This window comes from Fusarium vanettenii (genome assembly GCF_000151355.1).
Source record: "Fusarium vanettenii 77-13-4 chromosome 8 genomic scaffold NECHAsca_17_chr8_1_0, whole genome shotgun sequence".
NCBI lineage: Eukaryota > Fungi > Ascomycota > Sordariomycetes > Hypocreales > Nectriaceae > Fusarium > Fusarium vanettenii.
Window position 1 is genome coordinate 194101 of NW_003315868.1, and position 21317 is coordinate 215417.

At 50.9% G+C, this 21317-nt stretch overlaps 7 protein-coding genes across 7 annotated transcripts; 3 read left to right on the forward strand and 4 right to left on the reverse strand.

Annotated features, from left to right (window-relative positions):
- Positions 1–846: 846 nt before the first annotated feature.
- Positions 847–1784, reverse strand: NECHADRAFT_83303 (uncharacterized protein; the record flags this gene model as incomplete). Its single annotated transcript, XM_003047003.1, has 2 exons — positions 847–1419; positions 1680–1784. 2 exons carry the CDS (start codon positions 1782–1784, stop codon positions 847–849), a joined length of 678 nt encoding a protein of 225 aa, XP_003047049.1.
- A 312-nt stretch (positions 1785–2096) lies between these two features.
- NECHADRAFT_83304 (uncharacterized protein) lies at positions 2097–5217 on the forward strand (the record flags this gene model as incomplete). Its single annotated transcript, XM_003046830.1, has 3 exons — positions 2097–4302; positions 4335–4345; positions 4678–5217. The coding sequence occupies 3 exons, from the start codon at positions 2097–2099 to the stop codon at positions 5215–5217; spliced, it is 2757 nt and encodes a 918-aa protein (XP_003046876.1).
- A 1462-nt stretch (positions 5218–6679) lies between these two features.
- Positions 6680–7967, reverse strand: NECHADRAFT_95236 (uncharacterized protein; the record flags this gene model as incomplete). Its single annotated transcript, XM_003047004.1, has 3 exons — positions 6680–7149; positions 7194–7698; positions 7737–7967. 3 exons carry the CDS (start codon positions 7965–7967, stop codon positions 6680–6682), a joined length of 1206 nt encoding a protein of 401 aa, XP_003047050.1.
- Positions 7968–8463: 496 nt separating this feature from the next.
- NECHADRAFT_83306 (uncharacterized protein) lies at positions 8464–10368 on the reverse strand (the record flags this gene model as incomplete). Its single annotated transcript, XM_003047005.1, has 2 exons — positions 8464–8807; positions 8883–10368. 2 exons carry the CDS (start codon positions 10366–10368, stop codon positions 8464–8466), a joined length of 1830 nt encoding a protein of 609 aa, XP_003047051.1.
- Positions 10369–12041: 1673 nt separating this feature from the next.
- NECHADRAFT_83307 (uncharacterized protein) lies at positions 12042–13259 on the forward strand (the record flags this gene model as incomplete). Its single annotated transcript, XM_003046831.1, has 2 exons — positions 12042–12140; positions 12243–13259. The coding sequence occupies 2 exons, from the start codon at positions 12042–12044 to the stop codon at positions 13257–13259; spliced, it is 1116 nt and encodes a 371-aa protein (XP_003046877.1).
- A 1321-nt stretch (positions 13260–14580) lies between these two features.
- On the reverse strand, positions 14581–16378 carry NECHADRAFT_83308 (uncharacterized protein; the record flags this gene model as incomplete). Its single annotated transcript, XM_003047006.1, has 2 exons — positions 14581–14825; positions 14887–16378. The coding sequence occupies 2 exons, from the start codon at positions 16376–16378 to the stop codon at positions 14581–14583; spliced, it is 1737 nt and encodes a 578-aa protein (XP_003047052.1).
- A 2336-nt stretch (positions 16379–18714) lies between these two features.
- On the forward strand, positions 18715–20859 carry NECHADRAFT_83309 (uncharacterized protein; the record flags this gene model as incomplete). Its single annotated transcript, XM_003046832.1, has 1 exon — positions 18715–20859. One exon carries the CDS (start codon positions 18715–18717, stop codon positions 20857–20859), a length of 2145 nt encoding a protein of 714 aa, XP_003046878.1.
- Positions 20860–21317: the final 458 nt, after the last annotated feature.

The window sequence follows — 21317 nt, forward strand, 5'->3', positions numbered from 1 at the left end:
TTAACGAGGACTCTCGCCGAGGCCAAGTCGCAGATTCGTTCATATCCACTTCTTCGCTTTTCTACCTGGCAACCCGTTAATCATGATGCCTCAACTGAACCGAGACCCGTACATATTCTGCTTGTTTAAGCAATGACATAGTTGTCGGCTTAGCCTATACCTGCGTGTGATGGCAAGTTTTATGAGGACAGTAGCCGAGCGTGTTTAGAATATAAAGGATTGTACATGGCAAGTTATAGTCGGTCGAGAAGAATGACGTCTGAACGAAGACACTGTATTCTCTTCGTCTAATAGTAGCAATAAATTAAGGATGAGAATATGAAGAACTTAAATGCGATATTGTACTATTATTCAACGAATTTTGTATGATCTTAGTATGAGTTCTATAGGTTATTAGATTATGCTCTGGCGGAAAGATGCCAGCAGTCCTGCGTTCGCGGTCCAACTCGAGGCTATCAGTCACACCAGCCACTGTCTGGTCGTTTCTGCATATCTTCCTCAACAATAATTCATCTCATCGATGATGTGATTCCATTTGGGATGGCTGGAGAAACCACTGACCTGACGCCCACAAGCTTGCATGGTCTCGTCCATCGTGGCCACCTCCTGCTGGGCTTCACTCAGCCTCCCAAGAAAATGTTTCTAGAGCTGAAGCTTCGTCAAAGTCTGGCGCACATTGGTGCGCATGCCATTCAGAGCGCTCATGATCATCCTGGCGTTAGATACCAGGCTAACTTCCGAAGCGACTGTATTTGCGCCTATGCTACCTAGTTTGATGGCTTTGAAGCCGTACTGATAGAGCAGTGACCCGGCTATCGTGGTGATGAGCTCATCGGCCAGGGGCAACTAGTCCTTCTCCCAGATGAGGAGCACTGGCCCGACATGGATGACAACACTCAGCGAAGTTTGGACAAGGACATGGACTGCCAATCCGAGATGCCTATTGATTTGAGGTGGAGATTCTCGGCGGTACGTCTTCATCTGCGTTCGGAGGTCTTTGGAATAGCCCACGTGTTTGGACCAGTCCGGTTGATCCAGGTCCTCATGACACATTCCCTCGTAGGTTCTTAGCAAGGCGTCGAACCTGGGCAGCTCATCGTCCTTTGTAACCCACTTGGGAAAGGCTGTCGAGTGGCCAGGTTTGAAATCGTCGGCGTCACCCTCAACCAGGGCAACAAATTGAACATCATCCCTCTCTTGGACAGAAATGGCTGCTAGGTTCCCAAAACTAACAGCTCCACCATTGACGGATGACATGTGCTTGGAAATAGTCTTGTAGCCTGATATGTAACGCTTGATACCTTTGATCAGCTTTTTCATCTCCTTGATGTTTAGCAACCAGTCTCGCTTGTCTATGCGACTCCGGTCAACGACAAGAACACCTGGGACCGGTCCGCCATCCGAGTTAGCCATACAGAGCTAGGTTGCATGTTAGTTGAGAATTTCAAATGCGACAGTGCCTTGTACGATGCTCTGGATGATGTCGTGAGGCATACTGTGCAGGAGCTCGTCCGCCCCCCAACCCATCCTTCGGCGGGGCGCCATGATCGTCTGCACAACAGCGAACTGGCTGTCAATCCGCAACTGCACTGACACATGCATTGAACCTTAGATGCTGCAGCTTAGATTGAGTTATGAATTATCCAAGGGCCTCAATACACCAACCTTGAATTACTCACGTTTTGCCGGGTCGGGTCTAACCCATCAGCCGTAAAACACACCCAGTAGCTGCAAACGATCAAAACCTTATGAAACGGAATGATAATGAAATGAGATAAAGGCATCTCTATAAGAATCTGCCACGGGGACTTATCTAGTTTGTCCCCTTTTTATGTTGTTCCCTGGTGCTGTTGACATGAGAGCCGTTGGGTCAAACGACTCCCTGGCGCACCAGAAGCCACAACTGTTCTCACTTTTTAGCGTCAATGAATCAATGATCACGGCAAACGACTGTGATTCACAGTCAATAGTCTTACTAATCCCACCCATCTATAAATTCTCCCCCCATTCCATTTTCAACTTTTCAATCCTTCATCCTTCAACCTTCATCCTCCCCACCGAGGTACAGCAACTTTCGCCTGTCCCTCTCAAACGCCATGTCCTCCTCCAACGACCAAACGCCCAGTCGCATGCTCCATGAGCTTCGACAGTTCGTGGCCTCCCTCTGTGTGCCTATTCAACGTCAACGTGGAACAGTTACGAGTCCAACTTTCGGGCACGTTCAGCTGCCTCCATATCGGCTGGTGAATCCATGCTTGATGAAGGAGATTTGCGATGCCATTCCTGCGATGGATGATAGGAGGCATATTCAACCCCTTTTCGTCCTCCCAGACGTTGAGAGGAGAATTCTCAACACAGAAATGAGAGAGAAGCTCATTCGCCACCCCCTGTCGCCTGAGATCATTACATTCTCCGAACTTCTCTTGGCCCTAAGAGCGAACCGCCGGGAGGCCGGGAGTCACCGCCGTGCATGGAATGGCACTTATGATCTCAAGGAATGGCATGAAAAGGCTATTATGCCAAAGAGGGCTCTCGTGGTGATTCACTTGGATCGTCAGGTCTCTGCCGACAGCGCACTTGCGCTGATTGCTCTTGTGCAATGGGCATTCGACGTGATCATCGACACCAGATGCCGCATACACATCTTGACAATGTCAACCTACGGCATTCGCAATATCGTCCCAGACCTCGCCAAGAGACGAGCCCCAGACCTGGCAATCCCAGAGCTAGACCTCGCACCCTTTGGTGACCTCGACCCTATTGCCAATGCGCGTGTCATTCAACACCAAGACATTGCCTCGCAGCTTCACAGAGCAATATTGTCCAGCAATGGGCGCCCGGTGGCAATCATCTTTCTTGGAAATCAGGACTTGTTCCATGGGATTGTTCAGTTCTGTGACTGGCACAAACAGTCACTCGGAGAGCGTACAGTCGAATGCCCCTCGGACGATATCGATGCCTTTCGCCGGTGGGAGGAGAAGGAGGAGGAGGAGGAGGACCCTCCAACAATTCGTCTCATTCGCTTAGACGGCAATTGTCCTATCATTCCCATAGCCTTCGAGGGCTTTGACCAAGTTCACATCGTGCTTGGCCACAACTACCAGGAGGTAGCCTGGAACAATCAAGCTGGGCAGTTGGTTGACTTCCACCGCGTCACCGCTCGCAGTGAGCGAAGAGACCAGATTTGGTGGGCTCGCCAGCCAAACGCCCGTGTGACCTGCGTCTACACTGGGGGAAGCGAACTGGAAGCATTTCTGGAAACAGGACATCATCGTCACCGGCTCACCGAGGATTCCCATATGGGCGGTTTCATGGCCTCGGTTTTTAACATGTCCACCTGGGGTATTGATCCCAGAATGGCCTTTGGGCGTTGTGTAAGAGCTACAGAGTCTCGCACAGCCTCGGAAATACTCCATCGACTGACCGTCCAGGGCATCATCTCTCAAGAGGTGTTCGTTCTACCCGAGCCTGATGCAAGGGCTTTCAGACAGATCCTGCCCCTGGTTAATTACGACCACCGGCTCGCATTGTTCGTTGCCATTGATTCTGGAAATTCCGACACCATAGTACGGATGGTCAAGATTCAGTTGGCAGCGCTCATCAGCTCTGGATTCCAAGACGTTCTTTGGATCCAATGCGAAAATCTGAAAGCGGCTATGGAAACCGATCCCAGGCTACTCTCGCAGATGATCCGTGCATGTGTCGGGTACGGCCGTCGTCTGGCCAGACAGGGGACCATGTGGCTTGTACTTGGGCTCTGGAAGCATTTCATCCATGCCGAGTCTTCCGGTCAGAACCGGGAATTCAGGGCCCTGTATGATGTGGTTGAGGTGGATCAAAGTCGTTCTCCTATTGCACAAGACCTGGTGGACACGATGTGCCTTTATCTCAGGAGAGTGGGCATCGCAGTACCTAGTGGCATGAATGTTGCTGCCGAGGTTGGCGATATCAACGAAACCCAAGCTCGTCAACTCCAAGCCCATCTTCTCCGGTCATACCTCTATCAACTTATTGGGGGAAAGTTGCTGGAGGGACAAACCAAGCTTTCTCACAAGATTATCGCCACGGACACACGGATCGGCGAATTGGGAGTCCCAGACCTTGAAGAGATGCATAGAAAGGAGGGATCTGAGATGATCTTTGGAGTTTGTCATTCCCTAAGCAAGAGAGTTGGACAGTCACTCGTTTTCGCCGCTGACTGGACCTACATTCCAGCAGACATTGTCGCTGAATGGAAGAACAAGAACGCGCCAAACACCAGTCTCAGGGATAGACTTAGATCCGGCATCGAGCTCGCGACGAGTAATGTTGATGAATTTCGCGGGGATTCTTAGGTTATGGAAGGGTAGGTGGAAATGCTAGGATCAGGATAGAGGGAGAATGGTTTGGGGTGGAGATCAAGAGCACCGGTATTGAAATCTAAGCTACGGATACCCGAAATGTGTACTCGCGCCACCCATCTCTATTATCAGAGACTCGTTCCTTATAATGACATTGCGCAAGTATGCAAAGGGGCAGTGAATTGATCTCGTATCGTCATTCGACCCCCGTCACCGGATGATTGAGTAGACCAAGGGTCGCACGGCCATGCTTACGGACCGCACAGTCGAGCTTCGCGGGGAGACAGATGACCTGGAGCAGGGGAATTCAAACTTTTGAGATACCTCCAAGGCTTAGCAAGGCGGGGTCAGGCGGGATCTTGAGGATGCCACGACTCAAGCCAACGAAACCGAAAGAAGTCGTGATGAGCTCCAGGAGACAGTTGGACGACAGCGCCAAACGCTGGATAGCCAGGTTGGTGAGATCAGGAGACTAACAGAAAAGTCCCAGCAGCGAGAAAATCACTTCTCTCACCGATCCGAGGCTCAAGTCCAGCAAGCTGCGGCGCTGCTGCGCCACTTATCGATTGGCACCGAGTCAGATGTCTGGCGGAGCCTCGCCAAGCAGACGCTCCAGGATTTGACCTGGCTCGCCACGCAAGCAGCGTGGACCTCTTGGAGAATCTTTCTCTCGTGGTCCACTAACAAGGCTCTGGATGCCCAAGTGGATGATCTTAGCGTTCACGCCGCAGCCCTCGATGTACTTGCCATCCTGTGGTCTGGATCGACGGATGCTGAGAACTTGTTAAACCAGCTCCAGGTCCTGCAGAATGGCTTAATAGGCTCCTCTTGGGTTGTCTTATCTATAGCCGAGATGCTTCTCGAGTCCTGCGTATAAGGAGTCCAAGATACGCGCCTCTACCTCATGCACCACCTAGGCATATGGCAGGTTGCTCTTAAGATGTTCCCCATTTCTCACGTCCAAGCAGCACTTGGAGAAGCTCTGGACAAGGTAGATACGCGGATCGTCCATCTTGCTGGCGTGATGCTTGTCTGGGACTCTGGGGATTCAACAGAGTTTGACAGCACCATATGAATCAACTATCCTAGGATAGCTCCGTTGGGGTTTCATCGTAGCCCCCCGGGAGGGATGGCGTTTAGCCGCACTCGTCGTGAGCTCTGGGGGGTTGACATTGCTCAGATCCACCAGAGTCTTGACGAAATTAAGGTGGTGCCTGCTACTGGCACAGCCATTCATTTCCCACTAGATAATGAGGGCAGGTTGGCATAGGCGTTAATCCATGGTTAGGGCAGAATGTAAAGATAGTACAGAGTGGTCCTAAATAAAGAAAGAAGTTAACATCGGGTCATGATGTTATGGTGTGTCGACAATTTGTTCTTGATTATAGTTGTAGCCCGGCTCTTGGTGGAAATTGAGCTAGAACATCGAAACGACTTGGCGTCGCCAGGATTCACAAACGCCAGGATCGGCAAGGGGCTGTGATAAAGGCCTTGACGGACGCCAACACATATTAAGAACAGGCACGAGGGTTCTCAAAGAAAGACGTGTTGACCACTGCCAAGGCGATCAAAACAACGAACGACCAAATTCGCGGCCCCAATGATCGGACCAAGCCTGCTTGTCACTGATCGGGCTACAATAAAGCTATGCGGAGCCAGGCCTATGGATCTGCCCTGCCTAGCAAGGGGGAGATACGGTTAGATTAACGTTAATATCTATGGTGCGGGACCTCCTACTTTGTATAGGGCCCCTGTTGCTATTCGGCTCGGCAACAAAGACATAGGGGCGTAGAAGCTCTGCTATGGCTGAAGCAATGTTATAAACGGGTCGGTCGACATCATCAGGGTGAACAGGCTTGCTTTTGCATCACCACTGTGTCAAACATCACTGCACCAAACCAATGAGGGCAAGTGGGCTATTAGTAGGAGCTTGTGGATATAGCTGAGTAAATATTGTAGTTCTCCTGGGAATCACGTCTTTAAGAACACTTGCCCGGGCAGTCATAAAGGAAAAGCGACCCACGCGCTATACAAAGACTTGGCTTATCCTCCTGTAGGTTTATTCAAAGAGCTATCATAAGAATAAGAAGACTTTTGATAAGCTCATGATCATGTTCATACTGGGTTTGTGAGTAATTGGGTGGTGACATAGTATCTGGGGCGTTTAGATCGCCGTCTATGGTGGGTAAGATTAAGACTCGTACACCTTCTTGGGCCAGGCCTGATAGATGGCCAATTTTTGGGACGAGAAGGAGGACATGTAACGTTGATATAGAGAGAACGGCATAGGCTCAGTATTCAGATAGTGAATGCCACTTGTTTGAATTACTACACAGACCTCAATCTGAATCAGTCTCTGAATCAGAGCTATTTTCCTTCTTCCTTCCGCCCTTTCCAAACTTGAGGTTAGGGATATACAGGGCCACCAGGTCATGCTTTGTGTTGTTCGGCGCCTTGCACGTATACCCTTTGTCGATACACCTCTGGCACGTATCCCAGTCTCCATCGTTGCACCAAGCGCAGTGATAAAACTCTCCCCGAATCATCTGATCACATATATCACAGGAGTACTTGGGATACACCTTGACCAAATTGTGTTCACCATTTCCTTCGCATGTCTCTCCTTGGGCAATACAGTCACGGCAAACGTCCCAGTCGCCGGCAGCGCATTTCTTGCAGTGAGCATAAGGGCCGCTGATATCCTGGTTACAAACGTTGCATTCGAGATCGACTTTCATGTCAGGATACTCGGAAAAGTCAGCAAAGTCAGCTGGTACACAGCCGTGCCTTTTCTTTGCCTTGTGCTTGTCTATCAAAGGTTAGATTAGTTGATGTATAACATTTGAGACTTACCAATCCTATCTTTGACAAAATAGCCAGCTACACCACCTGCCGCAAAGCCACCTGCTGCAGCGAGAATCATATTGGAGGATGACTTTTCTTCTTTAAGGCTTGGCCGGGTTTGACTTGGCTGCATCTGACCCTCGTGGCCCCTGTTAATGCTCAAACTGCCTGGATAGGAGGGCATTCCCGGCAGAGGATCAGACGGAGCTTGCCACACGCTTCTCCCCGTGGTCTCGGCATAGCACCACTGTCGGTCATTCTCTGACCAGTAGGCAATCCAACGAGGGGGCGTTGGACAAGGGGGTCCATTTGTCAAAGACTGAGCTCCTTGGCCGTAGTTAGGACTAGAAACGGGAAGAGAGAATCCTTGTGACGAGGTTGGTCGATGCTGATGCTGTGGTTGCAATGCTTGTGACGGATTATAGTCGGATCCTCCTTGATGATAAGATTGCTGCCCGGGATAAGACTGCTGCCCATTGTACGGTTGATATCCACCCTGCTGTCCGTTAAATGACTGACCAGGATATGGCTGGTTACTGTTCTGGTAACCACCATAGTCTTGCTGGTTGTTGTGATAGCCTTGACTGTTCTGATATCCTTGATTATTCTGGTAGTTATCATTATGCTGGTATCCCTGCGCTTGGTGATTCTGGTAGGTCTGAACTGCATCTTATGAGCGAGGATCATCGGAGTAGTCACTGACATACCATTCTGCTGCTGTTGCAGGCGCTCACCCAGGTTCAACCCCTCAAACTCTTTTTTGAACTTGTTTAGGAATGACATTTTGTCGCCCTTGAATGTTGATTGCTCTGTGTCAGTGAGGGAGACCGTTGTTATAGGGGCTGAGCAGAACGTAAGCATGGCCCATGTCGATCCACATTCAGGGCTGCCTCAGAGTTTCCGGTAAGTGGGAGGCTATTAATAGTCTACTTAGTCCGCTTATTTAGTACACATTTCGCGAGAATGCTGATGTGGTGCTCGCTTGCAAAAGTACTGTTTTATCTAGTGATTACGAAGCCACGTCAACGTCAGTGGTCATTATTACTTCAGTGGCGCCTTCACCGCCGAAGTAGCAAGGCTGGGGCATGGCTTACCTCTCATCACTGTCATCCGATTGCACCGCCTCGTTGAAGCTAGATGGTATTCGACTTGCGTCCGTTAAATCGTATGACTTGGTTGACTCAGGATTAAGTAGCTCAGCCTTTTATTCTGTAGACATACGGACAAGGCAATCCACTTCAACCAATCCAACGTTGTTCAACTCTCATGCTTCCATGTCTCACCAGATATTACCTGTAATAAAACTCTCGAGCCCACGGGGTCTCTGTTCTGCAGACTTTTGCACAGCCTGCTGATCGAACAACTCTTCCGCATCCTTTCGCTGCCGTCTTAACTCCTCCCGTTCCTGAGGATCCAGTCGATCAGGTATATCCACCAGGGCCCCGGCTGTTGGGTTCCAAAGCAGTCTCTCCTCGTCTGCCACTTCACCTTGAAGTGCACATTTCCACAGCTCGTATACCCCATGATCAAGATCTTTTGACTTGGACGATAACCCTTCTTGAATAAAGGTGGGCGCACCACCGAGATTGGCAAGCATGCTAACCAATGATCGCTGTTGTTTTTCTAAAAGTCCAATTCGACAAGGGAAGCGATTCCTGCGTCCGAACTTGGACCTCATAACTCTCAAAATCGACTTACCATCAGGAAGCGCCAATGAAGTTTCGTTGATGCTGGCTCCCTTTGACAGTAGCTTCTGTATCATGAGAGGGTGACTAATGTCGTAAAACTTGGTGAAAAGCTCAGGAGGGCAAGGGTCAGGAGGCTCAGAAACCCACCCAAATGTGGTATGCATGATGTGCTCTAGCAGCGTCATTAGTAGGTCGTCAACATGATCGGACAGTTTGCCATCAAAATTGTCATCTTTGAGCAACAAGTCGATAATGACACTCCACCGTTCAATACCAACAGCCTGCTGTTCAAGAGTGAAAGGATTATCCAACGGGAAGAATTTCCACGAACACACTCCTTGCCCACATAGCCAGTTGGGCACCTTGTTTTTAGCTGCGCCATTCTCCAGAAACAGTTTGATGATTGTGAACTGTTCGTCGTTTAAGAGGCACTTGGGGCCTTTAAAGTACCTCCAAATGACTAGCAAGGTCAAAGGGTAGCCCGCATGGACGCGATCGAACCGAATATCGGCACCTCTGTCCAAAAGCCAATTGACCATCCGAGAAGGAGAATGATTCGGGTCTGTAAAGTCGACACTGAGGATGTATATCAACAGTGGGGTGACGACCAAAAGCGTGCGATCGTCACAGTCCGGCCTGAGTGGAATCCAGACTCGGCACTTGACATTGAGGTCAGCGCCAGCTTTTAGAAGAAGATCAATCATGTCCGTCTTCCCCTTTGATGCCAAGCGTTTTGCAGCGGCAACCATTGGCCTAAATTTCCATGGTTCCAGACGGTGTTGCCATGGGTCCATATCGTTGGGCACTGGGCTTAGAACCGCTAGGTCAAGGTAACAACCTCGTGAGACCATGACCTTGGCTAGTGTGATGGACCCAGAAAGTATCGCAAGTGACAAGGCTGTCTCGGGGTTCCAACTCTTTCCGACTCGTGCAGTTGGGTTTGCTCCAAGGTCCATCCAACGTTGACAGATGTTGAGTTTGAGGTTCAGTTTAACTGCCTCGACAAGAGTTGCATCCAGGTTGGCTTGGATGTCGGGGATCCTGTCCTTGACTCCATACTCTTGGCAAAGCTCAACGAATCTGGGGAATTGCGGAGCGAATAGGCGTCTTTTGAAAGCGGCAGACTGTGTGATGTGGATGGGGACATCTGGTTGGGCGCCTGATTTGAGAAGAAACTCAAAGATGTCGTAGCGGAATCTGCTTGCGGCAAGGCCAAGTGCAGAGGCCAGCAGAGCTGTGTCGTTTCTCCAAGCAACTTCGACAGTGCTGATATCGGCCCCCAGCGAGAGAGCCTTCTTGATAGCCCATGTGTTGCCTCTAGAGCAACCCCAAGCCATGAGTTTGTGAATAGCGTGGGGTTCAGCCATCATGTAGGGATCCAATGTTATTTCGAAGGCGGAATTGCATTGTTGAAGGTGCCAAAGGTCAACGAGGTCAGTCTCGTGGATGATGGCCTCAAACACCTCCAGAGGGAGGGACTCGAAGGAAGACGCCATAGTGTGATTTCGTCAAGTTCAGAGTAAACAATGGATGTGCAGACGATTTTATAAGACAAACTCCCCGGTGAGTCATCAAGATATTGTAGAATCTTCGGTATATCTGCACGGGGTGAACTTAAATGCGGTAGATTGAGTTCGGTGAGGTTGTCATATTATTGAGTTTCATGATGGAAACGGTAAAGGCCAAAACCGGTTTATTCTCAACCTCGTCACTTGAATAATGAAAGCAAGGGGTTCTTCTGTTACTATAAGCTATACTTGGGCTCAAAATTACCCAAATGTGTCAACCAGCTTGCGCTCAAAGGGACGAGGGCTGACAATTTTATGCTCCCGCACGATGGAACGGCAGTCATGAGGCAAAAGAGTCATTCGGCGTGGAGGTTCACAGAGTTTGAATGTGAGGTGCTATTGAGTGGTGCAGTAATCCAGGTCGAGAATCAACTATTACAAAGAATATGATAAACGATCTTCTGGCTCTGTTCCCATCAAGAGCCAGAGAACATAAACACTTGATCGGGGCTATCTCTACCCATTGTCGATCGCTATAACAGTGTGGCCTATTCAGAAGTCATACATAGGTACCTCATAAGATAGCTTGCAGAAGACAGTGATAGGCTTGGGGAAAAGACTCATTGCCGTCCTCAGGAGATGTGCATGTTTGGAACATACTGGGCATGGCTGTGGGCCACGGTTTAGCCGTCGTGAATTTTGTCCCCTCGTTTGTCTACTCAATTGAAAGCGAATTGTCCAGACAGACAATCAGATCATTACTTAGCTTGGACCTATTGAACTTACCGCTAGGAGCATCAGCTCCTGTAGCTTGACGCTGTTCCTTTGTGCCGCACGGCGGTTTTATTGCGGCCAATTTCCGCCCTCGTTTAGACGAAGGCTTCACTGGGCAGCCTATGGAGTTCGCTCATTTTCTGGCTCTTCAACAAGGGTCTCAATAGCCTCCCAAATGCGTTTCAGCACATGACGAGATCCCTTTGTCCAGACCCCTTGCAGACCCCCATGTTCGCAACACAAATTTCAGCCCACGTGTGCCGAGGACAGTAATAAGGTCTACATCTAGACCTTATCGGTCCTACCGATCTTTGTGGTGTAGAACCCCTGACATTTCCCTCGAATCCCGCTGTCAAAAGGCGGAGAAGTGCGGGGTGAAACGGGAGCGATTCCAGTTTAGTTAAGCGGAGGGAACGTCGCCGTCGGGTGATGAGCTATTTACGGCATAGAGACAATGCATCCTATATGTCCTGCCTTTGTATATTATCAGATGCTGGTAATAGGGCCGACTGCGGCCAAGGCCTTTATTATGGCTAGTCTACTTGGTCACTTTGTACATGGCGGACAACAGGGTCGAGACGGTGTTCCTCTTTGGGCGTACCTTGGCATAGTCACTGAGGTTATGACATAAATGCATTAGACCATTCTGCTTGTCATTCGGCCCGTCGCTAGTTTCACCGAGAGGTCTCATTTTCTTGTGCTTTGGCGCTTGAGCAACAGGAGACTCCGCCTTCACGATGTTTTCATGGAGTCCAGGTGCATGTGAAAGAGGTGAAAGAAGAAGTGAAGAAAGCCATAAAAGGGCCATATCAGTCTGTCTTGTGTAGGAAAATATCACCAGTCTTCAGCTTCAACCAGTCCATCAGATCGTGCAGTCAAAATCAGCCATGAAGTATTCCCAGCTCCTTGCCATAGGCTTTGCCGCTTCAGTTGAGGCCCATGGTTATCTAACCATCCCCAAGAGTCGCACTCGCCTAGGCGCAGAGGTATGTACTGTCTTCTTATCCAACGGTCTTCTGGCTCATCCTATCGGACGGGCTTCAACTATAAGATATAACCACTTATCTAACTCCAACTGACTCAATCAGGCTGGTATCGACTCTTGCCCTGAGTGCACCATCCGTGAGCCCGTGTCAGCATGGCCCGATGTAGATGCTGCGACAGTCGGCAGAAGCGGTCCATGCGGCTTCAACGCCCGAGTCAATGTTGACTACAATGTGCCCTCGAGCAACTGGGGCAACACTCCAGTGGCCACCTACAAGCCTGGGGACGTTGTCGACGTGCAGTGGTGCGTCGACAACAACGGAGACCATGGCGGCATGTTTAGTTACCGCATCTGTCAAGACCAGGCCATCGTCGACAAGCTTCTGACTCCCGGATACACTCCAACCGATGAGGAGAAGCAGGCCGCCGAGGATTGTTTCCAAGATGGCCTGCTCCCCTGTACGGACGTCTCGGGTCAGACTTGCGGCTTTAACCCTGATTGTTCATCTGGGCAACCATGCTGGAGGAATGATTGGTTCACCTGCAATGCCTTTGGGGCATCGTCCCGCCGTGGTTGCCAGGGTGTGGACAACGCTCCTCTTGGATCATGCTATACCTCCATCGCTGGAGGATATCCCGTCAGCAAAAAGATCAAGATCCCCAATTACGTCTCGAACCACACGCTTCTATCTTTCCGTTGGAACTCATTCCAGACGGGTCAGGTTTACCTCACCTGCGCAGATATCGCCATCACCGGTAGCGGTACTGGAACACCTCCTCCCTCGACGACGACGAGTCCTGGCACAGGGTGCAGCACAGTACCCGTCACCTTTGACCATGTCGTCACGACCAGTGTGGGCCAAACAGTCAAGGTTGTGGGATCCATCCCAGCTCTTGGTAACTGGAGCCCATCTTCTGCTCCGGCACTCTCAGCTTCAGGATATACCTCTAGCAACCATCTTTGGACCACGACTTTGAATCTGCCGGCCGGTCAGTCATTCCAGTACAAGTTTGCCATTGTTGAGTCGAGTGGTGGTGTGAAGTGGGAGAGTGATCCTAACAGGGCTTATGCGGTTCCGAGCAGTTGTCAGGCCGTGACTGTTAGTGGAACGTGGCGTTAGGGGTTGTGATGTTGAGGGAGTGATAGCACCGGGATATGTTATGATGTGTTGGGAATGTGACCTTGATTATAGTGAAAGACCGGACTCGATGGGATAACGGAGGCAGCAAACCGTGTGTTGAGTAGGAGGAGTCGGGGATGAAAGGAGTCGGGGCTAGTTCCAATCTCTTGGTAGGCTTGAAATGTAGTTGTCTATCCGAGCACTGGCTTATAAGTGGCGCGTTTAAACATTACAAGCAACCTGAAACAGTTCAGCCATTCGAGGCAGAGTCATTTGGCGTAAATCAACTAACGGCGAACGCGAGCGGATATATTGAAAGGAACATGCCATCAGTCGTGCCAGTGAGCAACGGGCACGGCACTCGCCATCCACTACCCAGCTCGTATCATTTTGTGAGTCCCCAGTGGCGCGTTGGAGATTGCTCGCCAATCACTGACATGATCTTAGGGTTTTGAAAACACTAGGTCGGGGGGTGCACAGTTGGGATCGTGGCTTGCGGAGGGCATGGTGGTGTTGGAAGGGATATCCATTTTGTTTCGCCTGGATAACAGCGCACATAGTCGCTGTGTTGGATGAAATCATGCTTCCTCAGATACTTTTACATTTGTACAGTCTTTCTAGTGACTTGTCCATCTTGGCCTAGTATGAGTGGCTGCAGAGGAAAGGAGAGTACGGGGTGAAGCAATCCGACGTCTTGTTACTCGTAGAATGGTTTCATAATTCAAAATGGAGGTCTAATCGTTTTCATAACATGCAAACTTTGGACGTTGTCAACGTGCAAAACAGAACTGTCGCTTCCTTCGCCCGAGATGATCTTGATTATTTAAAATCCTGTGAAGCACTGCTATTTACCTTATCCACGTTGTTCTGAAACTGTCACGCAGAAAAATAGAGCCAATTATGCCCATGTAGGGTCCTGCCGAGCCCATTAGGTGCCAATGACTAAACCCTTCGTTCCCATCTATTCACCTCGGCGTCTATGCGTTTGAGTACCGTGAGCATGACTCGGGTTTCCATGTCGAGGGCTTCAACTACACCCATGATCGCGATAACTCGCCCCTAGAGCATGTGGTGCTTGGGCAGGAGAGTCGTGGGCCACATTACCACTCTAGCCATCACTGTCGCTTTGAAAGATTGACACATACGAGAGGGTTGGTACGCGGGTGATTTGATCGACCGAGGTTCGAGTGAAATCAATCGGTTTCGGGGGCTTTCACAATGGATAAAGAGAGTTTACAGTCACCAAGTAGTATTCAGAACGACCATGTATTCACTTTATTGCTCGCCCTATTGACCCAACCCATGCCTTCAGTTGCCTCCCTCAACTACTGTGCGCTGCCTCTTGAACGATCGCGTCGAGGGCTCCTGCTTCGACGTCGAGAAATTCGGCGCGGAGGGCTTCTGTCCCGACGACGATGAGGGCTCCGACTGCGATATCGAGGACTCCTCTCTCGACGTCGAGGACTCCTGCTGCGATATCGAGAACTCCTGCGATATTGAGGACTTCTGCTGCGATATCGAGGGCTCCCCCTGCGACGTTCGGGACTCCTGCCGCGACGCTCAGCGCTACGGCTTCGATATTGCGGACGGGTCTGATCGCCATCGCGCCTCAAGCTTCCTTGGTTACCCTCATCCCTTGCCCTTTGGCCCTGCGATGAAGGAGGAGGCGAGTAACGCCTGGAATTTCTCCCGCGCCCAGCACCGTTCTTCCCCTGGCCACCACCACGGTTTTGGTGGTTCGGCCGGTCAAAGCGCCCAGGTGCAGCGTTCTTTCCCTTGCCCCGTTGTCCTCGCTTAGGATTGGCGCCCTTCTGATTCCCGCCAGCTGAAGCTGCGGCAGCGACCGCCTGCTTGCCTTTCGACGAGGGATCGGTCGGTTGGGTCTTGGGGACGGGGCGGCGGGGCTTTGGTAGGCTTGGTAAGGGCGACAAGGGATCGGTCGGTCGGGTCTTGGGGATGGGGCGGCGGGCCTCCGGAAGGGTGGACAAGGACGGCTCGGGGCCTCGAGAGGCTGGTCGGGGGGTACCGGGTGGCGGCGGTTCGGTTCTTCTGCATTGAGGGGGCGCAAACTTCGCTGCCATAGCAGTCAAGTCCAGGCCCTGGAGGGATCGAGCCAGGTCCTCCTCTATCAATGATTCCAGTTCCGATGGCACCATAAACCCAGCTTTCGCCAGTTCTGGGTACTCAGGAATGAGGACTTCATCTTCTGCCAAGCAGAAGAACAGGACGAAGTTATGAGAGGAGGGCTCCTCGATGAGCCAGCTCCCTGGCGTGTACGATTCGTGCTCATTCCTGGCCGCGGTGTTCGCACCACATACTGCGTAAGTCCGGACGTAGTCGGACTCCCTGCTCTCTGACCGCATGCGAACAACGGCGATCAAAGCGTATCTCTCGGGAGGTGAATCTTGAACGTACCTAAGATTACCGTCCACATCCTTCACGTCTCCTTGCGGGAGAAAGAACTCGCGTAGGGCCTGGAAGGGTAGGCGTTCATCCGTGCCAGGGGTATAAACAACCCGGATGATTCGGGGCCGGTAAGGGATGAAGAGAGTGTTCTCATCGTCGAAACCGAAACAGTTGTCGATAGCTTCCTGCAGCGTACGTTGGGGATCCACAACACGGTTCAACTGGACGATGCTCGCACCGGCAATCTCATCGCGATTCCACTCGTTGCACTTGATGGGCTCACCGGGAGGCATATGGTATTTTGGCCCGAATAGGTGGAACAGCTTCTTCTGCCACAGGGTTCGGTTCATCATAGCCGACCTCCAGAGATTTTCAAAGCTGCCCAAGGCGTCTGGAACGGCTTCAATGAGAGCACGTTTGGCCTTAAGAGCCTGGGCTCTGGCTTCGTTTCCTTCGGGCTCCCCAAGCATCAGCCAAGAAAAGGCGAGAATGGGGTTCTCAGTCTCAGACTGCTTGAACCCGGACAGGTTAGCGAGGCAGTCCTCGGAGATCATGACTGCACTGAAGATGCGGCGGAGCACAACGATGAGGCAATCAAGCCCTTCTGTGGACACATCATCGAGGCTTGTAGGTAGTCGCGTCTCCAGGACCCAAGAGACTTTCTCGGATTGCGTGACAAGGTCGTAGTGCTTTCGGATATCTTCGGTGTCCATGGTGATACGGGGCGGCTTGGCGCAGTGACACAGGACTGTTGTTGAAGGGGTCGGGTTGATGCTCCAGGAAAGATGGTAAATCGCTTGAAGATTTGTGTGGTGCGAATTGTTTGTGTTTGCAGTTGCAGTGCCATTGACCTGGAATGACCCACTGAGCGCTCCATCGATCAAGAAGCCAACAGGGTGGGCGGGGCGCTAGACAGCAAATTCTTTGGGCCCTGACAAACGGGCGGTGCTCATAAAACAAAGACGACCGCTTTTACAGCAAGCCTGGCAATGGCCAATAATGTGCTGAATGGTCATGGTGCAAGTCGGTCAAATTATCCATATCCCAATTTGGTGAGTTCCCAGGCTCATTCAACAGAACAAACCGTCAAGTTCATAAACAAACGTGCGATTAACATCCAGCATTTTGTTTGTTTCTTGACGAGTACATTCTTCAATCAAGTACCACAACATGTTCGCTGGCTGAAAATAAAGTGAACACAATCCCATCGAGGCAGTCAGATCTGTCAATAAAGGACGTCATCATGGGGCCAGTCCATGGTCTCAGATATCGAGAATTCCTGGATAGTCTCAGGGGTTAGCGTTATTGGAATATCGTTATTGGAGCTGAAGCCCATGGCCTTAGGCAGTCGGTATTATTGAGAGGGCGTCCGGATTAGCGAGTGGATAATCTCAGCTGCGACCTTTCGACGTGTCTCGTCGTCATTAGAAATTGCCATGCCGAACTTCTTAGCATTCTTGAGCTGATGCCATACCGTCTTTTTGCGGTAAAGACTTTCTGAAACTCGGGACTCTTCTTGGCGCAGACGTCCCAAAGCCGCGGCCATATCCTCAAGCTTCTGGAGGGATTCATATCCGGCCTGAATGACCTCGTCACCGAGTACGTGAGCCTTTCTCAGGGAATCAAAGCTCTGGAAGGCTGATTAACCCTAACCCTAAGCGCATGGCTGGGAAGGAGGGTTGAGCTGTAACGACATGACCCTTGTTGCCAGCCAACCTTTGTCGAGGGGTGATCCCAAAGTCATACCAAAAGCTGCAATCTCCCTAATTCAGCTGATCAGAATTGCGGTTTCAGATCAGCGACAGCATACGGATAAAGTGTTTGTTAGTGGTTCTTAGGTCTGGAGCTGAGATCACAAATTCCATCCAGTATTGGCCCCTGTCCTCCCAAGCGCCGCTTATTTAGAGCCCCGCTAGCCAGTTTACAGCCCCACTAGCTAGTTTGGAGCCCGATCAGCCAGTTTAGAGTCTGCACCCCAAGTCAGTTTAGAGTCCCACTTTCTGGCCCGGCTTCAAACCCTCTTGCGACGATATCAAACATCTTCTACTCTAGGTATAAGGTCTTAATTAATAAAGCGGTAAAATAAATTAATATAGTGACTTTGGCTTTATGCTCTCGGTGGATTAGTTGCGGTGTCGATGGGGTTCTGGGAGGGGAACGATGACGGGAGAGCGCTCAATCGGCTAACTTCGTCGACTCTGCGATGGCTTTGCGTGCATTGTTACACCACCTGTCGCCAGATCGAAGAAAAGCACGTACATGGCAGGCGTGGCATCCTCAACGGACTAAGTACCCTTTGGCGTACAAAAAGTACGGCAGTCTGGAATTATGTCGGATCAATTGACGTTGAAGGGGTTGCATGCCCCTTGGGCATAGCTGCGGTGAGGGTATGCGTGTTGCGGCTAGGTGTTTTGAAGCCGCCCGGTACACAAAGTCCACTTTGTCACGTACAGCACTCGAAGCTTATTGAACGACAGACGAGAGCTAAGATCTCATTCTGGAGGGTACTCGAGTCAAAGGATGCATTTTTAGCTCTTAATATTACCTTAATTCTTAGTCCATAGATTAGAATAGAGCACGGAAGGTTATCCTTCGCCCTCCGAGTGGATGAGTTAGTCCAGCCAGTACTCTATTTACTTTGAAGATTAATGGAGGGGTAAGTCTAGAGTCCTCATGCGTAGTTTAGACCCCCACCGCTCAGTGTAGATGCATGTCTCACCGAGAGACGCGACGGGATTCAAACTCCTCCCCCAATCTCTCCAATGAATGTAATTACACTGGACGAATGGAGAAGCGTGCGTATTTATCTATTTTACATTGTAGAGCAGCTAGTGGACAAAGCTGTACCTGAATCTTCCGTGATGCCCGGGCTTCTCGTCGCAGCTCAACGCTCCTTCCCAATTAACAGTCATTCTCAACCCAACGCGCCTTCCCTGCGAATGACAGCACACAAAGCCCTCATATCGTAAACGAAGAAATTTCTCAACCCAACTCTCCAAACATCGTTCACCATTGCTCCAGTCATCCCAACACGCGTGAACAATTCACCATGCAGTCTTTGCTAACTACGAGTGCCGCCGGGGCCTTAGCTGTGTCTAACACGACCAAAGACAGGATGCAGGCAATCAAAGACGATGTGGAATCAGCACTCCAAAGGTTCAAAGAGCTCAGGACCAAGGTCGGAAGCGACAAGGCTATCGAGGCCGGATACGATTCACGATCTCTTAGAGAGGTCACGGAGATGACCAAGAACCTGCAGCAAATACAGGCGGACCATTCTACGGTTATGAATGATATTCATAAGAAGCAGGCCGCACTGCGTCAGCTCAAGCGAGCCGAGAATGCCGGCAGTGTCTCTGATGACCACGAAGCCCGTCGAAGAGCCGCCGCTGAGGTCATCCGCTCGCTGATTGAGGAACCCTCTCAGATGTATCGGTTGCTGGAAGCTGTGGACCTCAACCCCGATAACGGTATACGACTGTCGATTGCCCGAGCCCTCGCGGCTGTCCGAGGGTGCTCAATCTCTGAGATTGTAGCCTGGCTTGGTGAGCCCGAGCTCGAGACAGCAAAGCTAAAGGACCAGGCCAAAGAGCTCAATCAACAGCTCACCAAGTACCGAGACCAAGTCGAGGTCTTGGTCAAGGAGCGTGATAGCATCAACGCCGCCGCTGAGCAGGCTCGCGCCGATGCTACCACTGCAGCCCGTACGGTCGCCGAGAGTACCGCCGCTCAGGAGATCGCTCAAGCGAACAACACAGCTCAGCGAGCGAGGCAAGACCTTCTGAAAGTCAGAGAGGATCTTATGTCGAAGGAGGATGCCATGGGAAGGCTCCGGACAGACTATTCCGATGAACTCTTGCGTCTCCGCCGGACTCAAGGCGAGGAAGTCCGGGACCTCCGCCAGAGCCACGACCAGGAACTTGGAGCCCTCCGCCGTGGTCGCGATGAGGAAGCCCAACGGCTTCGTCAGGCTCATGCTGAAGAGGTTCAGCGCCTCCAGAGTGAGCTGCTCACGGCTCGTCAGGAAGCCCAACGGCTTCGTCAGACTCATGCTGAGGAGCTCTCAGGTCTCCAATCTGAGCATAACGAGGCTTATCAGAGCGGTCTTTCCGAGGCCTATCAAGGGTATGCAGAGCAGCTCCAAAGCCTCAGCGGAGAGCTTGAGGTGACTGTTCGAGCGCTTCAAGAGGAGCGATCCATCTCAGGACAGCTTCAGGACAGAGCCTTAGACGCTGAGGAACATGTATCTGATATCCTTGAGCAAAATTCGCGGCTACAAGGTCGAGTCACTGACTTGGCTACTCACTTGCAGGCCATGGACGAGCAGATCGCTTTGGAAGATTCTCATAACCAGGCCAACGAACGTGAGAAGGATGACTTGTACGAGTCCATCGGCAGTCTCTTCCAGCAAGGGCGAGATCTCCAACAAACGCTCGACGCTCAAGTCCAGCATGCTTCTACGCTGCTGAAGCAACTCTCTATCGGCACCGAGTCCGATATCTGGCGAACCGTAGCCAGGCGTGCGCTTGCCGACCCGACCCAGGCGCAACCCGACCTGTCTCGACCTCAGCCTTGGAAGGTTCTCTCGTCTTGGGCTACTAACGACTCGATGGTAATCCAGTCAGATGACCGCAGCCTCCAAGCACAGGCGCTTGATATCCTTGCTATCTTGAAGTCAAGGTCTATGGATACAACAAGTTTGTTGAGTCGTCTTTCATCCATGCTGAGCCAATTGGCGCATGGCTCTCCCATTTTCGTCTCTATCGCAGAAATGCTTCTGGACACGTTTGCCACTGTAGGATCCGACTCACGCCTGCATCTTATGCACCACGTGATGATACATCAGGTCGCTGAACTCCTTGTTGGCAACGATAGGCATCGAGCTAGAGCCCTTGATGCCGTTGATTCCAAGGCCAGGCAACTGATTAGCTCGCTAGAGGGTTGGGACTCGGGTTCCGCGTCGGCCTTTGACGAAGACTGTGTTGAACACGCCGGCTTGGCTATTATGGGCTTCCATCGAGATCCTCAGGGGGTGCTGGTCCTTGGCTTGAATGACCGCCATATTTGGTGGGTTGATGGCTCTCGGATAGAACGACGGTTCCTTTCACTGGCCCTTAGGCCTCTCGTGGGTGAACCAATCTTACTTCCCTTAGACAGTGAGCCCAGAATCAAGTGGGCGATAACCCATACTTGAATTCTCGACTGGGAACTTTTGGTTTAGTGAGCGTGGCATTGTTTTAATAGTATAGATGGCATTAAGTAGATATGCTTAGCGTCGAGCGGTTTGCCGCAAATGATATGTTATTAGACTTGTTGCCTTGAGGTTTTTTTCTTATCTTTAGAGACTTCTTACCCGTGAAAACCGCTCCATCAGAGTGCCGCGAATAACTTTAGAGTCTGCGGTGTGAGTGGAAAGCCTCAGTTCCGAGCCCCGCATTATCAGTTTAGAGTGTACATTCTGGGCGCAAAGCCTCAGTTCAGAGCCCCACGTATGGGTTCAGAGTCATTTTTATAAGTTTAGGGCCCACCCTTAAATATAAACGCTCTTTTCCTCGAACGCGGCACGAATGATTATGAGATATGGATACCAGATGACTTAAAACTCGGTTGTTGTGAACAACTATGAGCTTTTAGGATACTGCTTACACGGTC